The sequence below is a fragment of the Oryza glaberrima genome, chromosome 5 (assembly GCF_000147395.1).
Source record: "Oryza glaberrima chromosome 5, OglaRS2, whole genome shotgun sequence".
In the NCBI taxonomy this organism is placed as follows: Eukaryota; Viridiplantae; Streptophyta; class Magnoliopsida; order Poales; family Poaceae; genus Oryza; species Oryza glaberrima.
The window spans coordinates 15,678,310-15,702,225 of NC_068330.1; the positions used below are offsets into that span (position 1 = coordinate 15,678,310).

Consider the following 23,916-nt stretch of genomic DNA (forward strand, 5'->3'; position numbering starts at 1 on the left):
AAGTTTTGTAGCAAAATTTGCTCTATCTTTTTCGTTTTCTTATCCCAAATACTACTACTTCAGTACAAAACCTTATCATTTTTATAATAACATATTTTAATGTAATTTTAAATAGGGTTATGTTCGGCAGACTCCAAACTCCCCAGAAACGAAATCTGGAGTAGAGTTGTACAGCAGCCTAAACCCTGCTCCACCTCTCTAGTTTATCTTTTCAGATCACTTTAGCTCGCTTTCACTCATTTTTTGGTAGATCTAAAACTACTCCCTCCGTACCAACAAGAATCAATCTAGGAGGGGATGTGGACACCCCTTATATCCACATACATCAACCTAGGAGGAGTCACATCCCCTCCTATCCTAGGTTAATTCTTTCTGGGACAGACGGAGCATTTGGTTAGACTCTAGCTCCAGAAACAGTGAAGCTAGAGGTGAAGCCATGAGGTGATGGGGAGTGGAAAGGACGCTAATGGAATGGATCCATGCTGATGGATTAGATATGATTCAGTTGTCATGATAGTATATGATTAGTTTTGCATGCCATCTCCATATAATTTTTGAAACCTATGCTATCTTTCTACTCTACATTTTCAAGGATATGTACCAAACATCATCTCACTGCCTATAAAACACCATGTTAAGGCTCATGATCCGTAAGAAAAACGTATATGCCTCTTATATAGAGTATTTTTTTTTATGTAACTTACTGCTCACAAACATGGCAACCAATTAATATAGCCAAACAAAAGCTAAAAGAAAAACTGTTGCAAACCACAATATGCAACAAAACTAATGTTAAAATGTGTCTGAAATCTTCTTGCATTTATATTTACCAGATTAGCCCGGTTAGAACTTAAGAATATTCATTCAAATCATACAACAATTGCACCAAAGTTTCCGAGCATAAATATAGCTCGATAGTTTATAGAGGTCTAAAAAAATATAATGTTCATATTTACACATAAACATTAACCGTTCAGATACCAAAAGAATAATTTACAGTTCCAACTAACGAGGTATTAGTTAGGATGAAGTCTGTATTGACTAAAACTAAAGGCCTACTATCAGAGAGATTCAGTGAACTGAGGGGCCTCAAGGTCAAGCTCTTGTGTCATGACACAGCTCAAGAACCACTCACCGCTGAATGTTTTGATGCCTCTTTTTGCAGCATCCAATGCAAGTTCCATATCTTCTTCACACGCTAAGAAGATTGTCTTCAAGGGCTGAGTTATGTCATCCAGCTTATTGATGAGCTGTAAAGTAAATATATTTGAATAATACTCCTCAATGAAGTACTAGTATAACTGCATTTGCTAACTCAGAACTAATGGTGACATTCAACCATTTAAGCACACAGGCAGCAGTTTGCCAGTAATTCATCAAAGCGATGCATTTAGTTTAACTATCGTCTTTATGTAAATATTTTATACTATTCTGTAACCGAAGTATAAGACTTTTTACATTTGAACATCACTGGTAATAGAAGCTGTTGAAAGATCATTGCAAAAAATTCATGTCTGACACTAGAATATAGAAGTTCTACATAATTCCCATGGGTCATGATGAATCTCAAATAAATATTACCTCCGTTTCACATTACAAGATGTTTTGGGTTTTGAATAGATTCATTAATGCATCCATTAATGTGCTTCATATGTGTCCAAATTCATATGAATGATAGTGAATCTAGTCGAAGGATGAAGAGACCAAAACATCTTATAATGTATAACGGAGGGATTATGTAGCTGTATACAACACCTTCTAAAGTTAAGGTATCAATCCCAAATATAAAAAGTGGCATATATTCACCAGAAGTTTGGGTATACATGATTTTGAAACAGCTTGACAATATGAAGTTACCTTGCCACCAGAAGATTTAATGATGCGAGAGAGAACATTGACGGAGGGCTGGATGTTCTTCGTCAGACAGAAAGTGTAGCCAGAAAATAATGAGCAAGGCCTCTCTTTAGCTCTCACAACTGCATCTCTCAGTTCAGACTTGTATTTCACCTTAAATTCATCATCTTGAAAAACATATTCTGCTTCTCCTAGGAAAGCAGAAAAGAGCAAGAGAATGGAAGGAGATAAGTCGTTGCTTTTTACCATGGACTTTAAGTAATAATGCTTTTTTTTAACTTTGAACATTCATGCAGTACATTTGTTCAATATGGATGGAGTACTAGGGGTTTAAACACCTACTTAATTACAATAAGAGCTCCAGCCTCCACGAACTAAAGAAACTATGAAAATTTCTTGCTCATGTTTTTTCATATATTTGACAGCACAAAAACACATCAAACCTACAGTTATCGAGTTTTTGCTCACCTACAAATTTCCCTTTTTTGAAGCTTTCCTTCAGCCACTTTGGAGAAACTATCCAGGCTCTGCAAGGAGTATATGGTTTCTAGTTATTCAAAATTCTTACTACCTCTGTCCCAAAATATAAGCATTTTTAGCTATGAATCTGGACACAGGTATTCATAGCTAAAAATGCTTATATTTTGGGACGGAGGGAGTACTCTACAATGAGTACCATGTTTGAACATCATACATGAAATTTTGAATTAAGTGAGGGTAAACACAAGAAACCATATTTTTCTTATAGTTTGAAATAAGATGGAAGCATAAGGCGTCTGTGGTTTGTTGAAGGAGAAATTAGATGAAAACTTACCCAGAGCACAAAGCAATACAGAAATTCATAGTCATTCGAACTTTTCCAGTAATGACATGAGTGCATGAATTTCCTTCACAAGTGACTACTCCGCCAAGCATCTCAACTACCTGCGACATGATTCACAACTTACTTCATCTTAAAGAAGAGAAATTGCATTGCAGTAACAAAAAAGGAAGGGAAAGAATAATGCATTTTATTCAATGCATCAAAATTTGCCTAGTTGTGCAATGAGTGCATCCTCATGATTCATATTCCCTTAACATTAGACATGGCGCTTATATTTTCTCAAAGATGAAGATTGTCACAGAAATTACCTCTATAAGTTGTGTCTTCTTTGTTTCATCGGCAATATTCATGAGCATAACAGAAGGACTTCCATTGGAACTGATATTGGCCTTTGCATCTCCTGATATTTTGCTTTTAACATGACCTACCATGCTTGGATTAGAAAGTTCGTTGGGCATCAGATGCACTGAATTTTCATGTATGGGGGTGTTGCTTATAGAAAGGGGTTTGCCACAGATCTCATTTTGATTCATGTCTTGGTGATGGTCAGAATGTTGGGAACATCTTACTCTTTTTGACTTTAGTGAAGATGATGAGGTTTCATGTGTACGTTTATTTTCTTGTTGGTCAGAAAATGAACATCCTCCGGTACCATGGAAATCTTCATTTTTTTTCCACTGCTGCAGTCTTGCTGACCTTGTGGCATGCAACTGTCTGCGGAAGCAATTTTTCACAGGAGGGAGTTGAAGTACCGGTATCACTTGGAGAGATGCCTGAAAAAGACCACAAAAAATCACTCGAGATAAATTGAACTTATTTTGTGCAAATGCACAAGTGCTCATACCATTAAGCTAAATGTAAGTAGATTGCTCTCAACATTGAATGGATAAAGCATATTTGGCTAGCAGTTTCTGTAATTAAGGCTTGTAATGTGCCTTAAATACTCCCCCTGCTTGCTAGAATTTCAATGGTTACTCTCATTGAGAAGAGGATGGCACTCGATATGGGGCAATTTTCTGGTTTTCTTCATTCACAAACACAAAAGCCATGCCTTCCCGAGGAAGGTTGGATACATATATATAGCCATAGCTGGCTGGATGGCTGCTAGCTAATTGCTGCCCACACTAGTCTAAAATTTGAACGCGATGCTGTCCTAGAGAGCATCCAAACTGAATAAAGCATAAAGGAGATGCTAGATGCTGTCCTAGGGATGCTAAAAGCAAAACCGAAAGATGCTAAAAGCAAAACTGAAAGGATGCTGTCCTAAAAGGGGAAAAACAACCTAAAAGCAAGAGAAGGACCACAAGGACCAAAGACCACAAGGCTTATTCCATCATTCTCCCCCTAAGTCTTGTGCGTCGTCTTGTGGGAAAGTTGGGCCATCCCAATCCTGGAGCAGACCTCGAGGAACTTGATCCTCCCAAGAGGCTTGGTGAGCAAGTCCGCAAGCTGGTCCTTGGTGTTGATGTAGCTCACCTTGATGCTCCCTTCCTCCAAGTAGCTTCGGATGAAGTGGTACCTCACCCGGATGTGCTTGCTCCTTTCGTGGAAAACGGGGTTCTTTGCCAGGGCCAGAGCGGACTTGCTGTCCACCCTGAGCTCTACCGCTCCAGTGTCTCTACCGAGGAGATCACCAAGCAGTCGAGTAAGCCAGAGCGCCTGGGTCGAAGCGGCGGATGCCGCTATGTACTCAGCCTCGCAGCTAGACAGGGCCACCACCTGCTGCTTGACCAACTGCCAGCTAACGAGGAACTCGCCGAGGAAGAAGAGAATCCCGCTCGTGCTCTTGCTGGTGTCAATGTCGCAGGCGTGGTCGCTGTCGCTGTACCCGACGAAGTGTGCCTTGCCAGGACACCTCGGGTAGTAGAGACCGTGGTCGAGAGTCCCCGCAACGTAGCGGATGATCCTCTTCACAGCCTGCTGGTGCTCCGTCGTCGGTCGCTGCATGAACCGACTGACGTAGCCGACGGAGAAGGCCAAGTCCGGCCGTGTGTGGGTGAGGTAGCGAAGGCTCCCCACAAGGCGCCGGTACTGTGTAGCATCCACCTCCTCCGCCGTGCTGTCGCGGCTCAGCTTCAGTCTCTCCTCCATCGGAGTGAGAGCTGGGTTGCAATCAGTGAGCCCAGCCAGCTCAACGACGCGCTTGGCGTAGGCGGTCTGTCCAAGCGTGATCCCGGAGTCGTCCTGGTGCACTTCGATCCCCAGGTAGAAGGAGAGAGGCCCCAGATCACTCATCTGGAAGGTGGCCTTCATCTCCTCCTTGAACGCCGCCACCTCCACATCCTTGGTGCCAGTGATCACCAAGTCGTCGACGTAGACACCCACCAGCAAGGCATTTCCTCCATTGCCCCGCCGGTAGATGGCCGCCTCGTGCGGGCTTTGCTCGAAGCCCATCCCCTTGAGCGTGGAATCCAACTTGGCATTCCACGCCCTCGGTGCCTGCTGCAAGCCGTAGAGGGCCTTGTGCAGGCGTAGCACCTTGCCCTCCTTGCCGGGGAGCACGAATCCCGGCGGCTGGTGCACGTAGACCTCCTCCTTCAAGTCACCGTTCAGAAATGCCGACTTGACGTCCATGTGATGGACACCCCAGCCTTCCTGAGCAGCCAGCGCAAGGAGGAGTCGCACGGACTCCATCCGTGCCACGGGAGCGAAGGCATCATCGTAGTCGATCCCCTCCTACTGCACGAAGCCGCGTGCCACCAAGCGAGCCTTGTGCTTGACGATGGCTCCGACTTCATCCCTCTTCAGCTTGAACACCCACTTAAGGGTGATCGCGCGGTGACCACGAGGGAGGTCAGCAAGCTCCGAGGTGCGGTTCTCTTGAACCGCGTCCATCTCCGACTGCATCGCGGCACGCCATGCCGCATGTTTCTCGACCTCTGCAAAAGACCGAGGCTCACCGTCGTCGCACGCAAGGTGCAACTGCGCCTCCAGGTCGCGAGGCACCAGTCCCGGCACCGGCTGGTCGCCGAGAAGATCCTCCATCGTACGGTACCGTAGCTGCTCGCCGTCGTGGTACGCGTCGATGCGCTCCCTGTCATGGGAGAGCGGAGTAGCGAACTCCACCGGGCTGCGCTCAACACGAGCTGGCGTCGGAGTAGACGTGCCCGGAGGAGTGGTTGTTGGTGCTGGAGCGCGTGGGGACACCGGCTGGGGTGGTGTCGACGAAGAGCTCGTCGTAGTCGAAGTCGTGGCCCGAGGGTGTGTTGGTGTTGGAGTCGATGGAGGCTCGGGGACTGGGGTAGACACGCTCGGTGAAGAAGAGCTGCCTACTCCCCCAGCTCCCTCGAAGTGGACGTACTCGATGGTGAAGTCGTCGTACGTCAGAGTCGAACCATCATCCACCGCCTTGTCCCATACCCACCCTCGCCCTTCGTCGAACACTACGTCGCGCGCTGTGCGCACACGCTGTGTCTCCGGGTCGAGGATGCGGTAGGCCTTCGAGCCCTCCGCGTAGCCAATGAACACCCCCGGGGTGCTCCTGTCGTCGAGCTTGCCGATGTGGCCAAGCTCCTTGGCGAACACAAGGCAGCCGAAGACCCGTAGGTGGGAGACCGCCGGCTTGCACCCATGCCAAGCCTCGTACGGTGTCCTGCCATCGAGGGCCTTGGTAGGCGAGCGGTTGAGGATGTAGACGGCTGTCACCACCGCCTCCCCCCAGAAGATGGTCGGCATCTCCCTCTGCTTGAGGAGAGCCCGAGCCATCCCCACAACCGTCTGGTTGCGCCGCTCGACGACACTGTTCTGCTGCGGGCTGTACGGCGCGGTGTAGTGGCGCTGAATGCCCTCATCAGCGCAGTACGACGTGAATTCAGCCGCCGTGAATTCGCCGCCGTTGTCAGTGCGCAGCACGCGCAGCTTGCGGCCGCACTCCGCCTCTGCAGCGGCCTGCGCACGCCTGATGGCATCCGCAGCCTCTCCCTTGCTGCCGAGGACCATCACCCACATGTAGCGGGAGAGGTCGTCGACGAGCAGCAGGAAGTAACGTCGTCCTCCTGGTGTGGCCGGTGTCACTGGGCCACATAAGTCCCCGTGCACGAGCTCGAGCCGCTCCTTGGCTCAGAAGCTCGTCTGCTAGGGAAAGGGGAGCCGCTGCTGCTTCGTTACCACGCAGACGTCGCAGAGCTGCTCCACGTGGTCAAGGCACGGCATGCCTCGCACCATCTCCTTGGCACTGAGGCGCTTCAGGGCCTCGAAGTGGAGGTGCCCGAAGCGCTCGTGCCACTGCCATGCCTCGTTGTCCCGACGAGCGGCGAGGCAAACTGGTTGTGCGACCTGCGCGCCGAGGATGTAGAGTCGATTAGTGCCTCTGGTTACCTTGGCAAGAAGGCGACGACGGCGATCCCAAATCCTCATGAGTCCGTCCTCGACCAACACGCGTGAGCCGTTCTCATCCAGCTGTCCCACGCTGATGATAGAATTCCTCAACGCGGGGATGTAGTAGACTCCGGTGAGCAGCCTGTGCTCACCGGACTTGCGCGGTGAAGGTGACGGAGCCAACGCCCTTGATCTCCACGCCGGAGGCGTCCCCAAACTTGACGGAGCCTCGGACGCTAGGGTCGAACTCGGTGAAGAACTCCCGTCGGCCGGTCATGTGATGGGTGGCGCCGATGTCAAGGTACCACACATCAGCCTTGTCGTTGCTGGAGCCGTTGCAGAGGGAGACGAGTACCTTCGGCTCATCAAGGTGGAGGAAAGCCGCTGCGGCCGGTGCCGCTGGAGGAAGCTCGATCTTGCGTGTGCCAGGAACAGAGCCGGCTCTTCCTCCTCCACCTGTGCGACGTGGGCCTGGCCACGTCGTGGCTGTCGACAGTCTTTGGTCCAATGGCCAAGCTTGCCACAGTTGCGGCAGGTGTCGTCTCGTACCGGCTTGTGGTTGCCGGCGGCGCCGCCCTGGGCGCCTCTGCGAGCGCCACCCTCAGCGCGTCTTCGCGCCCACCGCAGCTGGACACCTCCACGTGCCTTGCGCGGCTTGCGGCCGCCTGTCGAGGGAGAAGACTCCCCCTTTCTTCTGTCACCCTGAGAGGCCTCCCACTGCTCCCGAGTGAGATGGAGCTTCCCTCCAATGGTGATAGGCCCTGAGAGAGGCTGTGGCTCATCACCGTCGACGACCTTGAGGCGACCCAACGCCTCCTCGATCGACATCGTGGAGAGGTCCAGCAGAGACTCGATCGAGCGAGCGATCTGCCTATACTTCTCTGGGACGCAGCGGAAGAGCTTCTCGACAGCTCTCTCCTCGTTGTAGGTGTCGTCGCCGTACTGCACCATCTTTTGCAAAAGAGTGTTGAGACGGAGGGCAAAGTCATCAACATCCTCACCTGGCTTGAAGGCCAGGTTCTCCCACTCCTTGCGGAGTGCCTGCAGTGTGGACTTGCGGGCGCGATCACTGCCGATGCGTGCCGTAGCGATGGCGTCCCAGGCCTCCTTGGCAGTCCGCTTCTGGGAAAGCGAGAACTGCATCTCGGGCAGGACTGCAGCAATGAGGGCATCCAATGCCCGCCGATCCTCGTCGTAGTCGACGTCGCCGTACCGGACTGCCTCCCACATGTGCCGCACCTGGAGCCTCACCCTCATCACCGCGGCCCACTCGATGTAGTCGGTTTTGGTGAGGGTAGGCCACCCACCGCCGGGACCAAAGTCCCTGACCACCGTCTGGACGCCGTGGTGACCATGGCGCCGGTCAGGGGAGGGAGAGCCGCGCTGCCTGCGAGGGCCGCGCGCGGGCTCCGGGCTGCCGCCGGCACGCCCGCGCCCGTTCGGGTTCCCGTCGGCAGGCGCGCGGTCCCTTGGGCCGCCGCCGCCGCCGTGGGGGTGGGCTGCTGCCCACCCCTCTGCCCGCTCCCGCGCCCTTCCTCTTGCCAGCTCCTCAAGCTCCCTGTCGGCGGTGATGTCGCCAGCGATGGAGCCGTTGATGCTGCTGCGCAAGGTCTCAACCTCTACCTCCGCCGCACGTGCCGCATCTTCCGCCGCCTCTGCCTCCGCCTCCGCCCTGGCTGCTGCCAACTCCGCTGCCGCCAGTCTGGCCGCCCTCGCTGCTGCTGCAGCAGTCTGAGCCATTGCTCGCCTGCGCTCCTCTGCTGCGGCGAGCTCGGCGTCCTGCTGACGCCGAGTGCTCGAGGCGACCGAACGCCGAGACCGAACGTCGGACATGGCACGCCTCCGGGGGGCTGCTGTGTGGAGAGGGGTAAGGGAAAGGGGAAGGAGGAGCAGCTGGTGCTGCTGCTGCTGCTGGCTGAGTGCTCAACCGAGCTTGGGAAGGGGTGGAACAGGAGATGTTTAGCCTACAGGAAAGTGTGGCTCTGATACCAGCTGTTAGAATTTCAATGGTTACTCTCATTGAGAAGAGGATGGCACTCGAGATGGGGCAATTTTCTGGTTTTCTTCATTCACAAACACAAAAGCCATGCCTTCCCGAGGGAGGTTGGATACATATATATAGCCATAGCTGGCTGGATGGCTGCTAGCTAATTGCTGCCCACACTAGTCTAAAATTTGAACGCGATGTTGTCCTAGAGAGCATCCAAACTGAATAAAGCATAAAGGAGATCCTAGATGCTGTCCTAGGGATGCTAAAAGCAAAACCGAAAGATGCTAAAAGCAAAACTGAAAGGATGTTGTCCTAAAAGGGGAAAAACAACCTAAAAGCAAGAGAAGGACCACAAGGCTTATTCCATCACTGCTCACATTTACAGCCAATTTTGGCGCTGACAGATATAACTTTGACTGTTAATTTTTAAACATCACAAAAGAAAATATCTCTAAATATACAAAATTTAAATTAACTAACTTTGATTACAAATCTAGCCATACAAACTTTATGCTATGTTATTAGACATCCTAAAAATATTGCTGGTCAAAGCTTGATTGGTGAGAGTCAAAATTAATAAGACAAATGAAGAGTCGTAAATGGATACTGGTCTACCATGTGAGGCATATTAGGCTACTACGATCTTCTTTACATTTTTTATTTACTTAGATTAATTGTATTTATGTGATTATAATAAAATTGCAACCAAGTAATAGGTCACAAAAGTGGCTCAGAACTACAGGAAGCCTGTATAATATATAAGCATATAATTGCTAAATTGCATGTAATCTATGTCATATCACAATTATAGTTGCCTAGACAATTAGTTCCAGGAAATAGCGGGTTTGAGATACCAGAACCCAAAAGAAAATTAGCAATATGAATTCACTTAGACTTACTATCTGGTGCAAACGTGTGAAACTGATATGTTTGCTGAGATGAAAGTAAACTCTTTTGAGGAGCTGGCAAATCCTTCAGATGTGAAACCATAAGCATTGAACCACCTGGAAAGCATAATGCCCTCTTGATATCGGCCCTTACTGGAATTCTGCAAATCTTGCCTTTAGTATCTACCTCTCCAACAGATTCAAAACCCTGCAATTGACTCACAAGCAAAGACCAAGCATCTAGTTAGCATAGACTTCCAAGTCTTAATTGATTATCTGTGCTGATAAAGTAGGATATATCTGTTAATAAGACTAATAGTCCACTAACAAATAATGAACTAAACTGCTACAAAAAGGGAAATTTAGTTGCCCACGGTTGACATTACTTGGGTCGCTTGTAGGTAGCCATTAAGTGTGACTGGTGGCGGCACTGGCCAATTATAATTTTAACTCAGGATAGATGGAGTATAAGATTTTAGGAGCTAATGATTGGCAGAATACATAAACAATCACTAATCAGGCATTTCTTTTCTACTGATCACGATGACAGAACACTCCATAAGAAAACTCACATTGTCATATTTCCAGATTATGATGCTTAGAGGACATAGACTTGCTTAGTAGCTTAGTTTCTTAAGTGAGACACGATCTTTAAAATAGTGCCAACATTAGATTACTAGTCTCTAGCATTTGCTGAACATAAGTAATAAAGGCATATTCATTATGCAAATGGAAATGAAAACAATTGGATTTATTTAGATATCTATTTTGGCTTGCCTGTTTAAGCCAAAATCCTTCTGAGACATTATCTGCCCAGCAGAATATGGTTGTGACGCCAACATTTCGAAGCCTCTGGCTAAGCTCCTTGTACAAGAGCTGACCTATACCCTGAGATAAACATTTAAAGAATTACATAAGTTATGAAGCTTAAGAGGGTAAAAAATAAAAAGGATTAAGGAATTTCATCGATCAATGACTGCAAATATATAGGACAGAGTATAAGCAACTCGCAGGAAGAAATCTATTAGTTTTTCAAGTTTGGGTGACGGGGTGTTAGTCCTACAGATCTCATGTAGGAAAAGAAGCCAAGTACCAAGAAATTTTGCAGAGGCAATTCATTTAAAACTTAGTGCAAAGAGGATAGGAATGAAACTTGCAACGGATGCTAGTTTTGATACTGAAATATAATTTACATTGATCATACCACACGTTGATAAGGAGGTCTCACGACTGCCAGAGGTATTTCAGCATACTGTGTGTCAGCCGGCACTAGCTGATATGATAAGGCAGCTGTTACCTGTGTCAAAGATTAATTAGCTTTAATCAAATGTAGTTTAATTGCAAGGCCTGCAGCGAACAGAAAATTCTTCAAGGCTAATTAGAGAAAACTCTGTTTCATTAGACATTAGCCACTATCCATAGTTTACTTAGTCAGATTTTTTTAGAAGTGCTAAATTAATTCTCAAGTGCTAAGCAGGATGCTCGTGTGAGATGAAAGGAAAATGAGAATAGTTGGATCTGAAGTTGCCATACCAAGTTGATGGCTCACTCAGTTTAATCGGGGATATCTTTTAGATAATTGGAAACTATGACAGGGGAATTGAAGCTGTGATCACTTAAGAGACTTATTTATCTCCTTGCCCTTTATGGATGTTTTCTTATTGCCACCTAAGCACTTCATACCTGGCCTGATGTAATCATTAAATATGTGCTGCTGCCTACTTGTAAGCCAATAATCAATTAACCAAAGTGAAAACAGGCACAAGGTTTAAAAGTAACACTATCTTACATTAAATCAACATAGTAAGCACATAATTGGAAATGAGCTGGTTGGTAGACTCAACCATCTATGGCATCCTAGGTTTTTTCTTCTGAGGATAAAATATCAAGTTTAGGTAGAAGCATAACACTTCAAATCTTCTATCTCATCTTGTCATAATAATTTTTTTGCCACACTGATCTTAAGGATCATATGCTATGTCTAAGATATTTATTAACATCAAACAAGCAATCCAAGAAATCAGTGCAGACTCCGGAGTAGTATTTATGCATTGTGAAATAGATGTACATGGTTAGATGATGCTACTGGTTCTTAATGCTTACCTCTTCATGCCCTGCAGTAGAGCTCAGAACTAGAGTCTTGTACTTCCTGGGTACATGACATACAACCAGAATGTAAACTGTTTATACTTTTACAATAAAAATGCAGTAGTTGTGTCAAATAAAAAGAAACACAAGAATAGTAGTATCAGCATCGCCAATATATGTCATATTATACCGTGGGTATGGAAATACTTTCTGATAAAGAAGAGAATAAGATTGTACCCATTTGTCACGCATTTTTCGAGAAACCCTGACTTCCTTCCAGTGTTAGCAGCATAATCCATAGTTGGGAGTTCTTGCTTATAAAGCAATAGTACCTCCTGAAAATCAGTATAAGAACGCCAATGAATTATCCTATTCCAAGTATTTCTGATACGATGATCAATGGTTTTGCAATATGGAATCAGCCACTGACTGAGAGGTAGTATTTGAAAATCCTATTGTCACCATGGATACAGCTATTCTTTTCTTTAAATCGATTTGTGCAAAAAGGAATTACACATCTACTAATAGTAGTGTGCACAGCCAATATGCGGCCATGTAAACCTTCTAGCTCTGCAAGCAAGTGCACTCTACCAGCAAAAGAAATATAAAATCGAGATAATGTACCACTTTCACTTGCTTTGCTGGTGCACTGGAAATGATTAATGCAGAAGCTGTATAATTTAACCACCTGAAGCAATGCCTTGTTTCGCTCATCGACATCACTCGGACTGAGAAGGATGAAATCAAAACCGTCACCTGCAGATAACACTTAAAGATCAGACCGCATCAATGAAAAGAAATACAGACTCAACTCCCCTTCCACTAGTCCTCCATTTGAACACTCTAGAACTCACCAACTGAAGAACTCTTGGCCCCGTCGACTGCACAAAGATCACACAAAAGAAAAATGTCAAGAACAAGATGATCTGCGACCAAAGAAATAAATAGGACCACTAATTGCCACCCGGCGCACTGACCAGACACGACGATCTTCGCGCCCCTGGGCCCAGAAATGGTGAGCTCCTCCTCCTCCTGCTCCGTGGACTGGCACCTCAGGCTGCTCCCGTGGATCTCCACCTTGCAGTTGCCTGCCAACACGCGCGCCCCATTTTCCGTATCACGCAATCCGATCGGGCAAACAAACACTAGTAGGGATCCGATGGATCGAGGCGTGGGGGGTTAGGGTTTCCGGTCACGTACCGATCGAGAAGGCGGCGGCGGCGGCGGAGGCGGAGGAGGACGCCGCGGCCGCGGGCTTCGCCGGCTTCCGCGGCCTCCCCATCGGAGAAGGAGAAGGAGAAGCGCGAGATCCCTAGCTGGTCGGAATGGATCGCGGCGTGGGGAATTGGAGGAGCTCGAGCGCGGCGCGCGGCGTCTGATCTCTCACGGTTTCCTTGGGAAGCGAGATTTGGGGGGAGGGGAGGTGGGTTTGGAGTTTTATTTTGTTTTGGGCGGGAGAGGGGGGATTTTCGCGCGGGAAGAAGGAGGCGTGCGAGTAAAGCGCCATTTTTCCCTTTCGTGGAAATTATGTTTCCAAAAATTAAGAAGCTAATATAAAAAGTTCCGGTAGTTAACCGCTTTAACTTTTTTTTTCCTATTTACTACTCCCTCATTTTCTAAATATTTGACCCCGTTGACTTTTTTAAATATGTTTGACCGTTCGTCTTATTCGAAATTTTTTTAAATATGTAAAACTATATATATATATAAGTATATTTAACAATGAATCAAATGATAGAAAAAGAATTAATAATTACTTAAAATTTTTGAATAAGACGAACGGTCAAACATGATTTAAAAAGTCAACGGCGTTAAACATTTAGAGATTAAGAGAGTATAAGTTTAATTAGTAACATCTTGTATACCAAATATTTTTTATTAAATATAATAGTGAATGTATTTTTAAAACATTACTATGTTTTTATAAATTTAATTAAATCTTAAATATTAGACTGGGAAAGAAATCAAAACGTTATATATGAATCGGATGGAGTACTTAATACTCCCTCCGTTTTACTAGGTTACAGGACATTTTAACTTTCGTTAAAGTCAAACTATTTTAAATTTAACTAAGCTTATAGAAAAATATAGTAATATTTATAATACCAAATTAGTTTCATTAAATCAATAATTGAATATATTTTCATAATAAATTTGTCTTGAGTTGAAAATGTTTCTTTTCTTTAAACCTAGTCAAACTTAAGTAATTTGACTTTAACCAAAGTCGAAACGTTTTATAACCTGAAATGGAGGGAGATTGAACAGATTTTGAAACAACTTACGTATAGAATTTTTTTTGAATAAAACTATTTAATTGTTCGACAAATATGCACGTGAAAAATGAAAAGGTAGAAGCTGGGAAATGAGAGAAAAGAACCCATAGTAGCATACAAATTACTCCTCAATACTGCATACAAATTACAAACAAACTCGAAACACATCACGATCAAAATTCATCTCGACAACTCATCTTCTACCTTAAGATCCACGAAATCAATACAGACAAACAACCACTCTAGCAGATATACCCCAAAAAGAACAGAAAAAAAAAACAAGAGGAAAAGAACACAGAGAGTCGCATCTGAATTTCAACAAACTCTGGATGCATGAGGGCCGTGCCTTAGCTCAGAGCAAAGGCTGAAAAGCTTGCAGCCATGGCGGCTTCCTTCCTCCCTCCCTCCCTCCCTCAACAATGGTGGTTTAATTTGCTACTAAAATGAAAAAAAAAAGAATTAACTAGGGGCACTTGGGGCCTCCTCGCTTGGTCTTCCAGTCGTTGTAGCAGGGGCACGACTGCTTGTTGCCGTAGGTCCCCGGCGGCACGCAGAGGCAGGAGGCGCAGCACTTCTGGCAGAAGAACATGCACGGCTTCCTGTACGCCGTCGCCGAGCACCTGTACGCGCACCGACCCCCGCACTCTGCCAAACAGCATTATTCCACCGACTGCTACTTAATTACTCCTAGTTAACAATGCTTAATTGATTGGTTAATTCAGCGAGAGATCGATGGAGATTACGTGTACCTTGCGGCCGGAGGCTGCCGGGGGTCACGCCGTACTGCAAGAACGGATCGGAGAGGAGGACGAAATGAGCGCAATGTGGATTAATTTCATAATCTGTGATCGTTTTGATGGGCGTACCATGGGGAAGGCGGTCGGCTGCTGCGGCGGCGCGGTGGTGGACGACGACGACGACGAGTTGTTCGCCGCCGCGGTGGAGGTGGAGTTGGCAGTGGCAGCAGCAGGTGGCGGCGGCGTAGCTGGCGGCCATGGCATGTAAGAGGCCTCGGCCTTCAATGGAGAAGATATCAGAATAATACACGAGGCCGGACAATTGTTTCCAATTCAAAGAGAGACTTAAGAGACAACATCAGCAAGAGAGAGAACCTGGCCTTGCTGGTAGGAACTGAGAAGCATCGCCGCCATCGCAATGCAGCAGAGCAGCGCTCTAATTCTAACCCCAACACCGACGCCCTCCATGGCTGCTGATCAGCTCAGGTGCTCACCCCAATAACCACCCTGAAGTGAACCTATCTCTCGCACTCACTCACTGGCATGCAAGGCAGAGGAGGTTTCTCCGACTCCTTGATCTCCCTGTGAGACTGTGAGTCTGTGAGCTCGTGAATGAGCAAACGATCGATGCACAGGAAATACGATATCCCCCTTGGATTTGGCCCGTGACGGGAGCTAGCTCTCCTGTGGCTGTGCTGTGCAGCCAGCCGAAAGCACCGAAATGGCAAGAACGCAGATGGTCAGAGACGCTATATAACGCTGTGTCTTGGTCTGTTTCCTAAGCAATCACCTGCAGAGAAGGGCAATAATGCATGGTGCGGTGCGGTGGTTGCACACATGCGCAGGCGGTTGGAAGCGGACGATTTCTCCTCGGTTTGGTAGTTTCCGGCGCGTGGCATGCCGCCGTGGGCACCGAGATCCACTACCTCAAAAGCACCATGACTCTATCACTGACATATGGATCTATGGTTCATCGAACTCATATGTTAGTGCCAAAGTCTGGTGATTTGGAAGGTGGAGAAGCCTGATCCGGTGTGTAGTAGTTGTTGGTGCTGTTACTGTTACAGTTTTCACCGGTGAGAGAGCCATGCAATGCCTGAATCCTGATGGGCTCCCTGAAACTGTTCCTTTTTTTTATTTTCCCGCAGTTATATACTTGGTCGATGGCCACATGAAAAGTTCTTTTTTTTTTGTTTGTTTTTGGGTCGTGAAGAACTCTGAATATTTAAGACTGCATGAAACGCCAAACAAGAAAGTGGATTGGTAGGAGCTCTATCCAATCAATCTCACCGAAAAAGATTAAAATTGTCTTGGATTAATTCAGCTTGCGCAAATTTTGTTTGAATTAAAGAAAAAACAACAAACACCACAGCCGCATATATATACACACAGGACAGGAGGCCAAGAATTGATGTTGAAATGATGCTGTCTATCGACGCATGTTTTGCTCACATGCACATGCACCCCGTATATATGCGCAGGAGAAAGAACCAAAGGCGACTGTGGTGGATCGAGGACCAGCGCCGTGCATGCCGTCTCGCCGCATGCAAGTAGCTAGCCTAGAATGGGGAGAAAACAAGCCCCGTGCGTGTGGGCGCCTCTCTCCTCTGCTGAAGTGAACTACCGTGCGTGATAGGTCAGTCAGGGAGGCATAAAATCGCTTTGGAGCTATCTGACGAGATCTCTAATTCACCTCACGTACTTTGAAGTTGAGCTGTCCAAATCCAAGTATACTATAACTTCTGAGAGAATTTCTGTGGAGTTATCTGGGAAAACAATGGCCCGTGTTCTACCTTTGGCATTTCCACGAAGCGGGGAAACAAAACCTAATATATTAACGTGTAATCCTTTCGCACGTGTAGGAAAAAAGCGGGAAAAGAAAACTACTTTCAGAATTGCTAAATGACAAAATCGGAAGCTCGGATGAAACTAAGAATTACAGGTACGTAGATGTCCAATAACATCCTGCCTGCTGATGTTGAAGAATCAGCAAATAAAAAGTAAGTACTGCCTCTGTCCTAGAATATAAAAAGTTTTACGGTTGGACACGGTTATTGAGAAGTAGTAGGTAAAAGTGGGTGGTGGAGGGTTGTGATTAGATGAGTAGTGGAGGTAGATGGGGAAAGTGAATGGTGGAGCGTTGTGATTGGTGTTGGAATTAATAGATGGGCTAAGGCCCATTTGAAGATTAATTCTTTGGAAAATCATAAAAGCCCACCTCATGGGATAGCATGCATATGGAGTTTAGTACCACCTTGCTTATTCTAGGAGAGAGGGACCTCCTTAAAAGGGAGGATGCCCTCCTAGCCACTTGAAGCATGTGTGGTGGAGAGAAGAGGGGGAACACAAGCAAGCGCTCGCCTCGTCTCGCCGGGCAGGGCAGGGCAGACGGCGCGTGTGCACGACGTACGTGTCGAATGGTCCGCAAAATTGGCTCCTCACCCTTGCGCAGATGCAACCTCCTTTTGCATTTTTGTTTTGCTGCAGGAAAATTCGCTTATCCGGTTCGGTTACGCGGAGTGGAGATCGTGCGAGCGCCCTGATCAAGTGACCTATCTCTATATAAACCGAGCCGCCGCCTTTACGCAACACACGCAAAATCAATCTAGGGTTTGCCTCCTACTCTGTACTGCATCGTCGCTCGTAGACTACTCCATCCCGCTCGCCGGCGTGCACTGGCGATCGGGAGAGCAGGTCTCCGGAACCTCTGCCTTCGACGTCCTGCACTGGGAGAAAGCGACAATAAGGTTTTTGGGAAGCGCTTCGCGCGACTGCTCTCTATTCGTCCGCGACGGCTCGCCTTCCGCGAGTAGTTCCTGCCGAGCAACCGGTCTTTCCGCCACCTCGATACGTGTTCGACATGTTGCGCATATTTGATCTGTTCATATTTTACTGCTTAGTTTACATGTGTAGATATAATGATGTGTTAATGCTAGTATATATCTGTAATGTCATGATTTATTTATGGAATATATTAAATCATTATATGCCTATATTCTCAACAATTGGTTGGGAAGAGAATGTTGGTGAAGAAGTTGTTATATTTTGGGACAAATCCTGAGAGTTAAAAGTTGCTATAATTTGTGACGGAGGGAGTAGCATTTTACGATCGAGTGAAACGCCACGTACACTACATCTAGTTTCGCAAATCTCAATTCCTTAGGGCCCCTTTGAATTGTGGGAATGAAAAAATGGAGGAATAGGAAAAACATAGGATTCTGATAGGAATGTAAGTGTAAAATAGAGAATTGCAAAACATAGAAAAACGTAGGAATGATAGTTTGATTAGACCACAGAAAAAACACAGGAATCGGATGATAGAAATATACTCAAAGGATTTTTACCAAGAGGTTAGACCTCTTGCTACCCCCTTCGAATTGGAGGATTGCCATAGGAATTTTAGAGGATTCAATTTCCTAAAAAAAATTTTCCTATAAAACCCTTTGATTCATAGGAAAGTATAGGAAATTTTCCATAGGATTACACCTATAGCTTAATTTCATAGGAAAATAAGCAAGAGGTCCAACCTCTTGGAAACTTTCCTAGTTTTGCTTGTTTCCTATGGTGGTATCAAAGAGACTCTCTTCATATTTTCTATGTTTTCCATTCCTGCAGGATTAGGAAAACATGCCACTTTAATTCCTATATTTTTTTTTATTCCTATGTTTTTTCTATCCTGTGTTTCAAAGGGGCCCAGTTTCCTTCAAAACCTATATGCAATAAGACATTCCATAGAAATTTTGTAGGATTTGAAAAACTTCAATCCTTTGAATTAAAAGGCTATATAAAAAAATTTTGTATAGGATTTAATCCTACTAAATTCTTTCATAATTCCTTCCTTTGATTCAAGGGCCCTTAGATTGCGTTTAGAACCCCTTGCGATAGACGATCTTCTCCCGTGACCTTGAGCATATGTCTCACATTATCTGTATCTGTGAGAAGGAATCTCATCAATCTTCCTGCTGCGACCTGCGAGCGACAGGGTCCTCCACTCCTCGTCACACCTGCCGGCCGCCCGGCCGGCGCAGGGGCGTCCCTCCCTCCCTCCCTCCCTGCACCGGCCACCTGTGACGCGTGCAGTGCAGACTACCTCGCCTCGCCCTCGTTGTCTCTGCAAATCTGCACGCGTTCGCGTTTCAATTCCTGTGTGCTGCTGCCTATCCTGGTTCCAGTCTCTCAAAACCTGGCCCTGTCGATAGCCAGCTTCCAAAGAATCGGAAAAAAGTTTGGTTTTCAGCTTCTGATTTCTAATTTATTTTTTAAATTATATAGCTATTAGAAAATGTTCGTGCATTGCAACGGATAAAGACTATTTTAATCTTATTAATATTATATTATTTAGTTAATATGAGATTCACTCCGTTAATTTCGGTTGGATATGTATATTTTGTTAGAAAATCATGAGTTACAGTTAGGTGTCTGATCGTTTCAAGTTAGTATGCGAGTTTTTAAAGAGATTTCTTAGGGCATGTATAACGGTCTTTATTAGTGGTCTCTCTATTGCCATGCAGGTAAATTTGATGACATGGAAGAAAGAGAAAGGAGTATGGTTGTTATGCATAACAATGGCTCAGAGCCGACTCTTAGTATTTATTAGAGCAAATTTTGTTGCATGGTGGTGAAAGAAATGAAAGAACAGTAAGAAAAAGTATTTTAATACATTAATGATTAGAGACTATATTGTCTATAACTGTTGTAGGATGCTAGTCTCTAAATAATGTAGAGCTCATATCTGACTCTACCTTTGTACATGCGGAAATCCTGTTTGGCGATCGATCGCCCTGGGGATGGATCAGCGATCGATCCCCTCCCCCCTCCCTCCCTCCACCCCTCTACCTGGTTTCATTTTTTGGCACTGCATTACTTTCCTATTTTAGTAAATTTATACACCTAAAGTTTATACACCTCAAGTTTACACATCTAAAGTTTAGAGACCAAAAGTTTATAAGTCAAAAATTTATATATCCGATTCAAATTTGAATTTGAATTCAAATATTTTTTTATATATATTATTTCTATACATCTAAAGTTTATACACCTAAATTTTATAGACCTAAAGTTTATAGATCTAAAGTTTATAAGTCAAAAGTTTATATACCCGTTTTAAATTTGAATTTGAATTCAAATATTTTCTATATATAGTATTTCTATACATCTAAAGTTTATAGATCCAAAGTTTATAAGTCAAAAGTTTACATACCCGATTCAAATTTGAATTTGAATTATATCCGATTCAAATTTGAATTTGAATTCAAATATTTTCTATATATAGTATTTCTATACATCTAAAGTTTATACACCTAAAATTTATAGACCCAAAGTTTATAAGTCAAAAGTTTACATACCCGATTCAAATTTGAATTTGAATTCAAATATTTGTTATATATAGTATTTCTATACATAAATTTTTCTAACTTTTATTTTTTTAAAAAAATTGTGTGGTGTACTGTAGTAGAAAGAGAAGAAGGGGAGGAGGAATGGAGAGAAGAGGGAGGAGTATAGGGGGAGGCGGGGCCAACCGATCGCTAGGCGATCGCCCATTAGTCTCCCCCTTGTACATGCCCTTATACTATTTCTTCTATATTTCCAAAAGCGAACGAACTTCATCTTCAATTTTTATAATACCAGTAGATATATTATCAAAACCTAGTAATAGTAGATATATTATCAAAACCTAGTAACTGAAGACTCTAGAAAAGAATCTAAAACATTAAGGGAAGTTGGGTTACAGCCGGTAGAAACTCTCCGAAACAGCATCTAAGTTGGGTTGCATGCACGGGTCACTCGCTGCGGCCACCCGTGTCTCAGTTCTCTGCATCTTGCAGAATGTACAACCCTCGTCCAGACCATGAGAGCAGCAGAGATGGACGAAAATGACAATCCATCGACATCATCTGTTCGGTTCCAGTGAATCGAATGTGTGCAGAATAGATTAGCCAAGCCAATAAACTGTCACTTTGCTAGCATGTGATCCGAAAGTTCATCATCGTGCGAAATGACCGATTTGGTGCGTCAGTAAAAAAACCAGGATGAATTCCAAAAAAAAAAAAAATGCCTAGCAAGATTCATGTGAAGGCAAGTGATATGATATCGCCAACTCTGCTTCCTATACAGTGTTGAGAGGCTGGAAAGGACCAGAAAAGAAAAGGCCCCTTGGGAGGGGGGTCTATCGATTCACCTTTGTTTGCACAACAATAATGGCTACAACCAGCAGTGCAGCATCAGTTTAGATGCAAATCGCATCATAAAACCACAAACAGCCGAATGGTGCGAAGCTTATTCACGCATCCAATAATATTAATAAAAAAACTGATTTCCTATTCAAGTTGTGTAAGAAGCATAACCTCAGAATAAAGGTTATGCAGATAAAACACAAGAAAACTGGTCCTCTGTTGACACAGATTGGTTCGTGCAACAAAAAAAAAAAAGATCTAATGGAATCAGTAACTGAGAATTCTCAAGATCCTTATTTTGCTTGAGGATGAGAGGCAACGAAATCAACTGCCGTTTTGATGGAGTCAATCTTCTCTGCCTCGTTATCTGGGATCTCGAAGCCAAATTCTTCCTCAAAGGCCATGACAATCTCAACTGTATCCAAGCTATCAAGTCCGAGGTCCTTCTGGAAATGAGCATTTGGTGTCACCTGCAACATTTATTGGATAAACAAATGATTATTATCGACAGTGGCAACATCTACAAATATGAACCAACATTCCCTAAACTAACAGAGAAATATCATTCCATGCCATTGAAAGTTCAGTATCTAGCGAATAACAGAAAATATAGACAGACTACAATAGTACCACTATAACCCAACAACGATAAAAACTTCCCCCATTTGCTTGGCTGCTAGATAATTCTCAGTGTTTTAAAAACTGCACGTGCCTTGCCATATTGAACAGAAAATGCAGGTATGCAAGTATACAACTGCATGAATTGCTGTCTAAAAATTCTTGAAGGTAAGAACAAACTTCTTTGTTGTACCAGTGTATCAGGGAGCCTGGTACAAGTAACATCCACGAACCACAGCAGGGTTTCTATTAAGGCTATTAAGGCATATGCAAGTAACCTCTTCATCGCAATTTTTAGCTGCTCATTGAGACTAACATATCTTAGGCATGGAAGGACCTATATCCCTTAGAAATAGTCCACAGAATTTGGAAATGTAATTTAATCAAATGGAAGAAATATCAAAACAAGCAGTAGCAGAACACACTCAAAACAGGTTGAAATAAGAGCAACACAGTAGCAGGACAAATCAAACAAATGATGCTAACATGACTAACAGGGGCGGATCCAGGAAAGATTAACAGGAGGGTCTGAACAAACTATATAAAATTATAGTCCCCTCTTTTAATAGATGTATCACAGAAAATTTTAGTGGGGTCTTCATGGGGTCTCCCTTGGTTACAATACGGGTAGTAGGGTCTCGAGACCCCAGAGACCCCATGGTGGATCCGCCACTGATGACTAACAAACATACATTAAGCATATTATGGAGACTATTAATAAAAAAAGGATTATAATTGTTATCCAAATTAAATTAATTATTTTGATCCGGAACAGAGTCACAACAACTGTTTCATCAAACATAACATCTTGATGCAAGTGGAGAGGTAAACAAAATTTATTGATAATATATTGCCCCACTTTCAAATTGTGCAAACAGATAAGTCTAATACCGATGACTTTTTCTAGTAAATTAACCATTTGCCAACTTCAGCGATCAGATGAAAGTGCATCCAACAAGAGGTTCACTACTTCCAGATTTTGCTAACAAAAGCAGAAAATTAAAATACAACACAATACTATATGTTATCTTTAGCAGCCAAAAACGAGACAAAGAAAACATATTCCCACTCAATGCAACACATCGCTTCTAATCAAGATGGGGCCACTGGGTAAACTATTCAAATTTGGTATGTGGCGTCTAGTAGTGCAAGTGAAACCGCACTAGAGGCACCAAAATGTCAAAATTTGTCTACACACAAGGATTAATGGAGCTAGGTCATCACAAGAGTGTATCATCCATTGACAGCCTAGGACGGACCAAATCAATCACGAATGACATATGTTCCTCAATCAAATTTTCGTAACTAGTATACAATCTAATCTTCTAACAAAGTGCAAGATTTGTTTCTTGTCCTACTCCTATCCCCTAATGTTTCAGGTTCGGCTCCAATTGATCCACCAAGACCAAAACTTTGCAACTTCTTACGCATATACAGAATCTCTTTTCGGAAGAAGAAAATCCTCTCCATTCCAGGAAGCAAAAGGAATGCGACGCGAATCAAAAATACACTACACAGGCCGAGCACGCCTAGATCCGAATCCGCCGTGCGCTGCGCGTCGGCGACCGTGCTCACCTTGGAGGGCTCGACCTTCTGGAAGTTCTTGACGACGGAGACGATGCGGTCGGCGACCTCGCCCTTGTCGAGGAACGAGCCCTTGGACCCCTCCTCCGTCGCCGACGACAGGAGCCGCGCGGCGGGGACGCTTCCCGCCGCCGCGGCGGGACGAGCCAGCACCGGCACGCGCAGGTGGCTCAGGAGGGCCCTCCTCGCCGCCGCCATCGCCATTCCTCGCTCGGTGGGTGGGTGGGTGCGTGCGTGCGGAGAGGTGAATGGCGACGTGGACGAAGCCTCGCTGGTCCGGGCTGGTAGGACTAGCCCTGACAAGTCCGGCCCATCTGGCCCAGCGAGATGGGTTGATGGGCCGGTTGGAGCCCAACTTCATGGGCAAATCTATATTTTCTAGGAATAAGTTCATTTTAGGTCCCTCAATGTATTGTTCCCTGGTTTTGGATGACGTGGCGCCTACGTGGCTCCTTTTACTAGGTCTTTGTCCTACGTGATATTGACATAGCGCTAGCGTGGCAATTTGATCCAAAAATAAAAGTGGTAAAATTAAAAATTAAAACAAAATATACAGGTACTTCATCCGTTTC

General features: G+C 45.0%; 3 protein-coding genes across 3 annotated transcripts; all 3 read right to left on the minus strand.

Annotated features, from left to right (window-relative positions):
* Positions 1 to 190: 190 nt before the first annotated feature.
* LOC127773795 (uncharacterized) lies at positions 191 to 13,520 on the minus strand. The gene is given in 15 exon segments (XM_052299970.1): positions 191 to 1,250; positions 1,858 to 2,045; positions 2,323 to 2,381; positions 2,669 to 2,778; positions 2,986 to 3,348; positions 3,350 to 3,450; positions 9,884 to 10,079; positions 10,649 to 10,759; positions 11,076 to 11,168; positions 11,975 to 12,020; positions 12,197 to 12,294; positions 12,648 to 12,715; positions 12,814 to 12,840; positions 12,937 to 13,047; positions 13,160 to 13,520. Coding segments are annotated over 15 exon segments (1,842 nt in total). The 5' UTR covers positions 13,242 to 13,520; the 3' UTR covers positions 191 to 1,061.
* A 582-nt stretch (positions 13,521 to 14,102) lies between these two features.
* Positions 14,103 to 15,675, minus strand: LOC127774369 (protein GAST1-like). The gene is made up of 4 exons (XM_052300599.1): positions 15,345 to 15,675; positions 15,099 to 15,248; positions 14,982 to 15,015; positions 14,103 to 14,877 (listed from the first exon to the last, which is right to left on the minus strand). The coding sequence occupies exons 1-4, from the start codon at positions 15,435 to 15,437 to the stop codon at positions 14,696 to 14,698; spliced, it is 459 nt and encodes a 152-aa protein (XP_052156559.1). The 5' UTR covers positions 15,438 to 15,675; the 3' UTR covers positions 14,103 to 14,695.
* A 5,432-nt stretch (positions 15,676 to 21,107) lies between these two features.
* Positions 21,108 to 23,592, minus strand: LOC127772965 (acyl carrier protein 2, mitochondrial-like). The gene is made up of 2 exons (XM_052298965.1): positions 23,336 to 23,592; positions 21,108 to 21,612 (listed from the first exon to the last, which is right to left on the minus strand). Exons 1-2 carry the CDS (start codon positions 23,546 to 23,548, stop codon positions 21,436 to 21,438), a joined length of 390 nt encoding a protein of 129 aa, XP_052154925.1. The 5' UTR covers positions 23,549 to 23,592; the 3' UTR covers positions 21,108 to 21,435.
* Positions 23,593 to 23,916: the final 324 nt, after the last annotated feature.

Excerpts from the sequence above, each read along its gene's own strand:
- LOC127774369 (XM_052300599.1), bottom strand. The coding sequence starts at position 15,437 with ATGGAGGGCGTCGGTGTTGGGGTTAGAATTAGAGCGCTGCTCTGCTGC. Across the intron at positions 15,016-15,098 it reads AGCCGACCGCCTTCCCCATG|TACGGCGTGACCCCCGGCAG; the intron begins GTACGCCCATCA and ends CCGTTCTTGCAG. Across the intron at positions 14,878-14,981 it reads CGGCAGCCTCCGGCCGCAAG|AGTGCGGGGGTCGGTGCGCG; the intron begins GTACACGTAATC and ends GCTGTTTGGCAG.
- LOC127772965 (XM_052298965.1), bottom strand. The coding sequence starts at position 23,548 with ATGGCGATGGCGGCGGCGAGGAGGGCCCTCCTGAGCCACCTGCGCGTG. Across the intron at positions 21,613-23,335 it reads AGAAGGTCGAGCCCTCCAAG|GTGACACCAAATGCTCATTT; the intron begins GTGAGCACGGTC and ends TAAATGTTGCAG.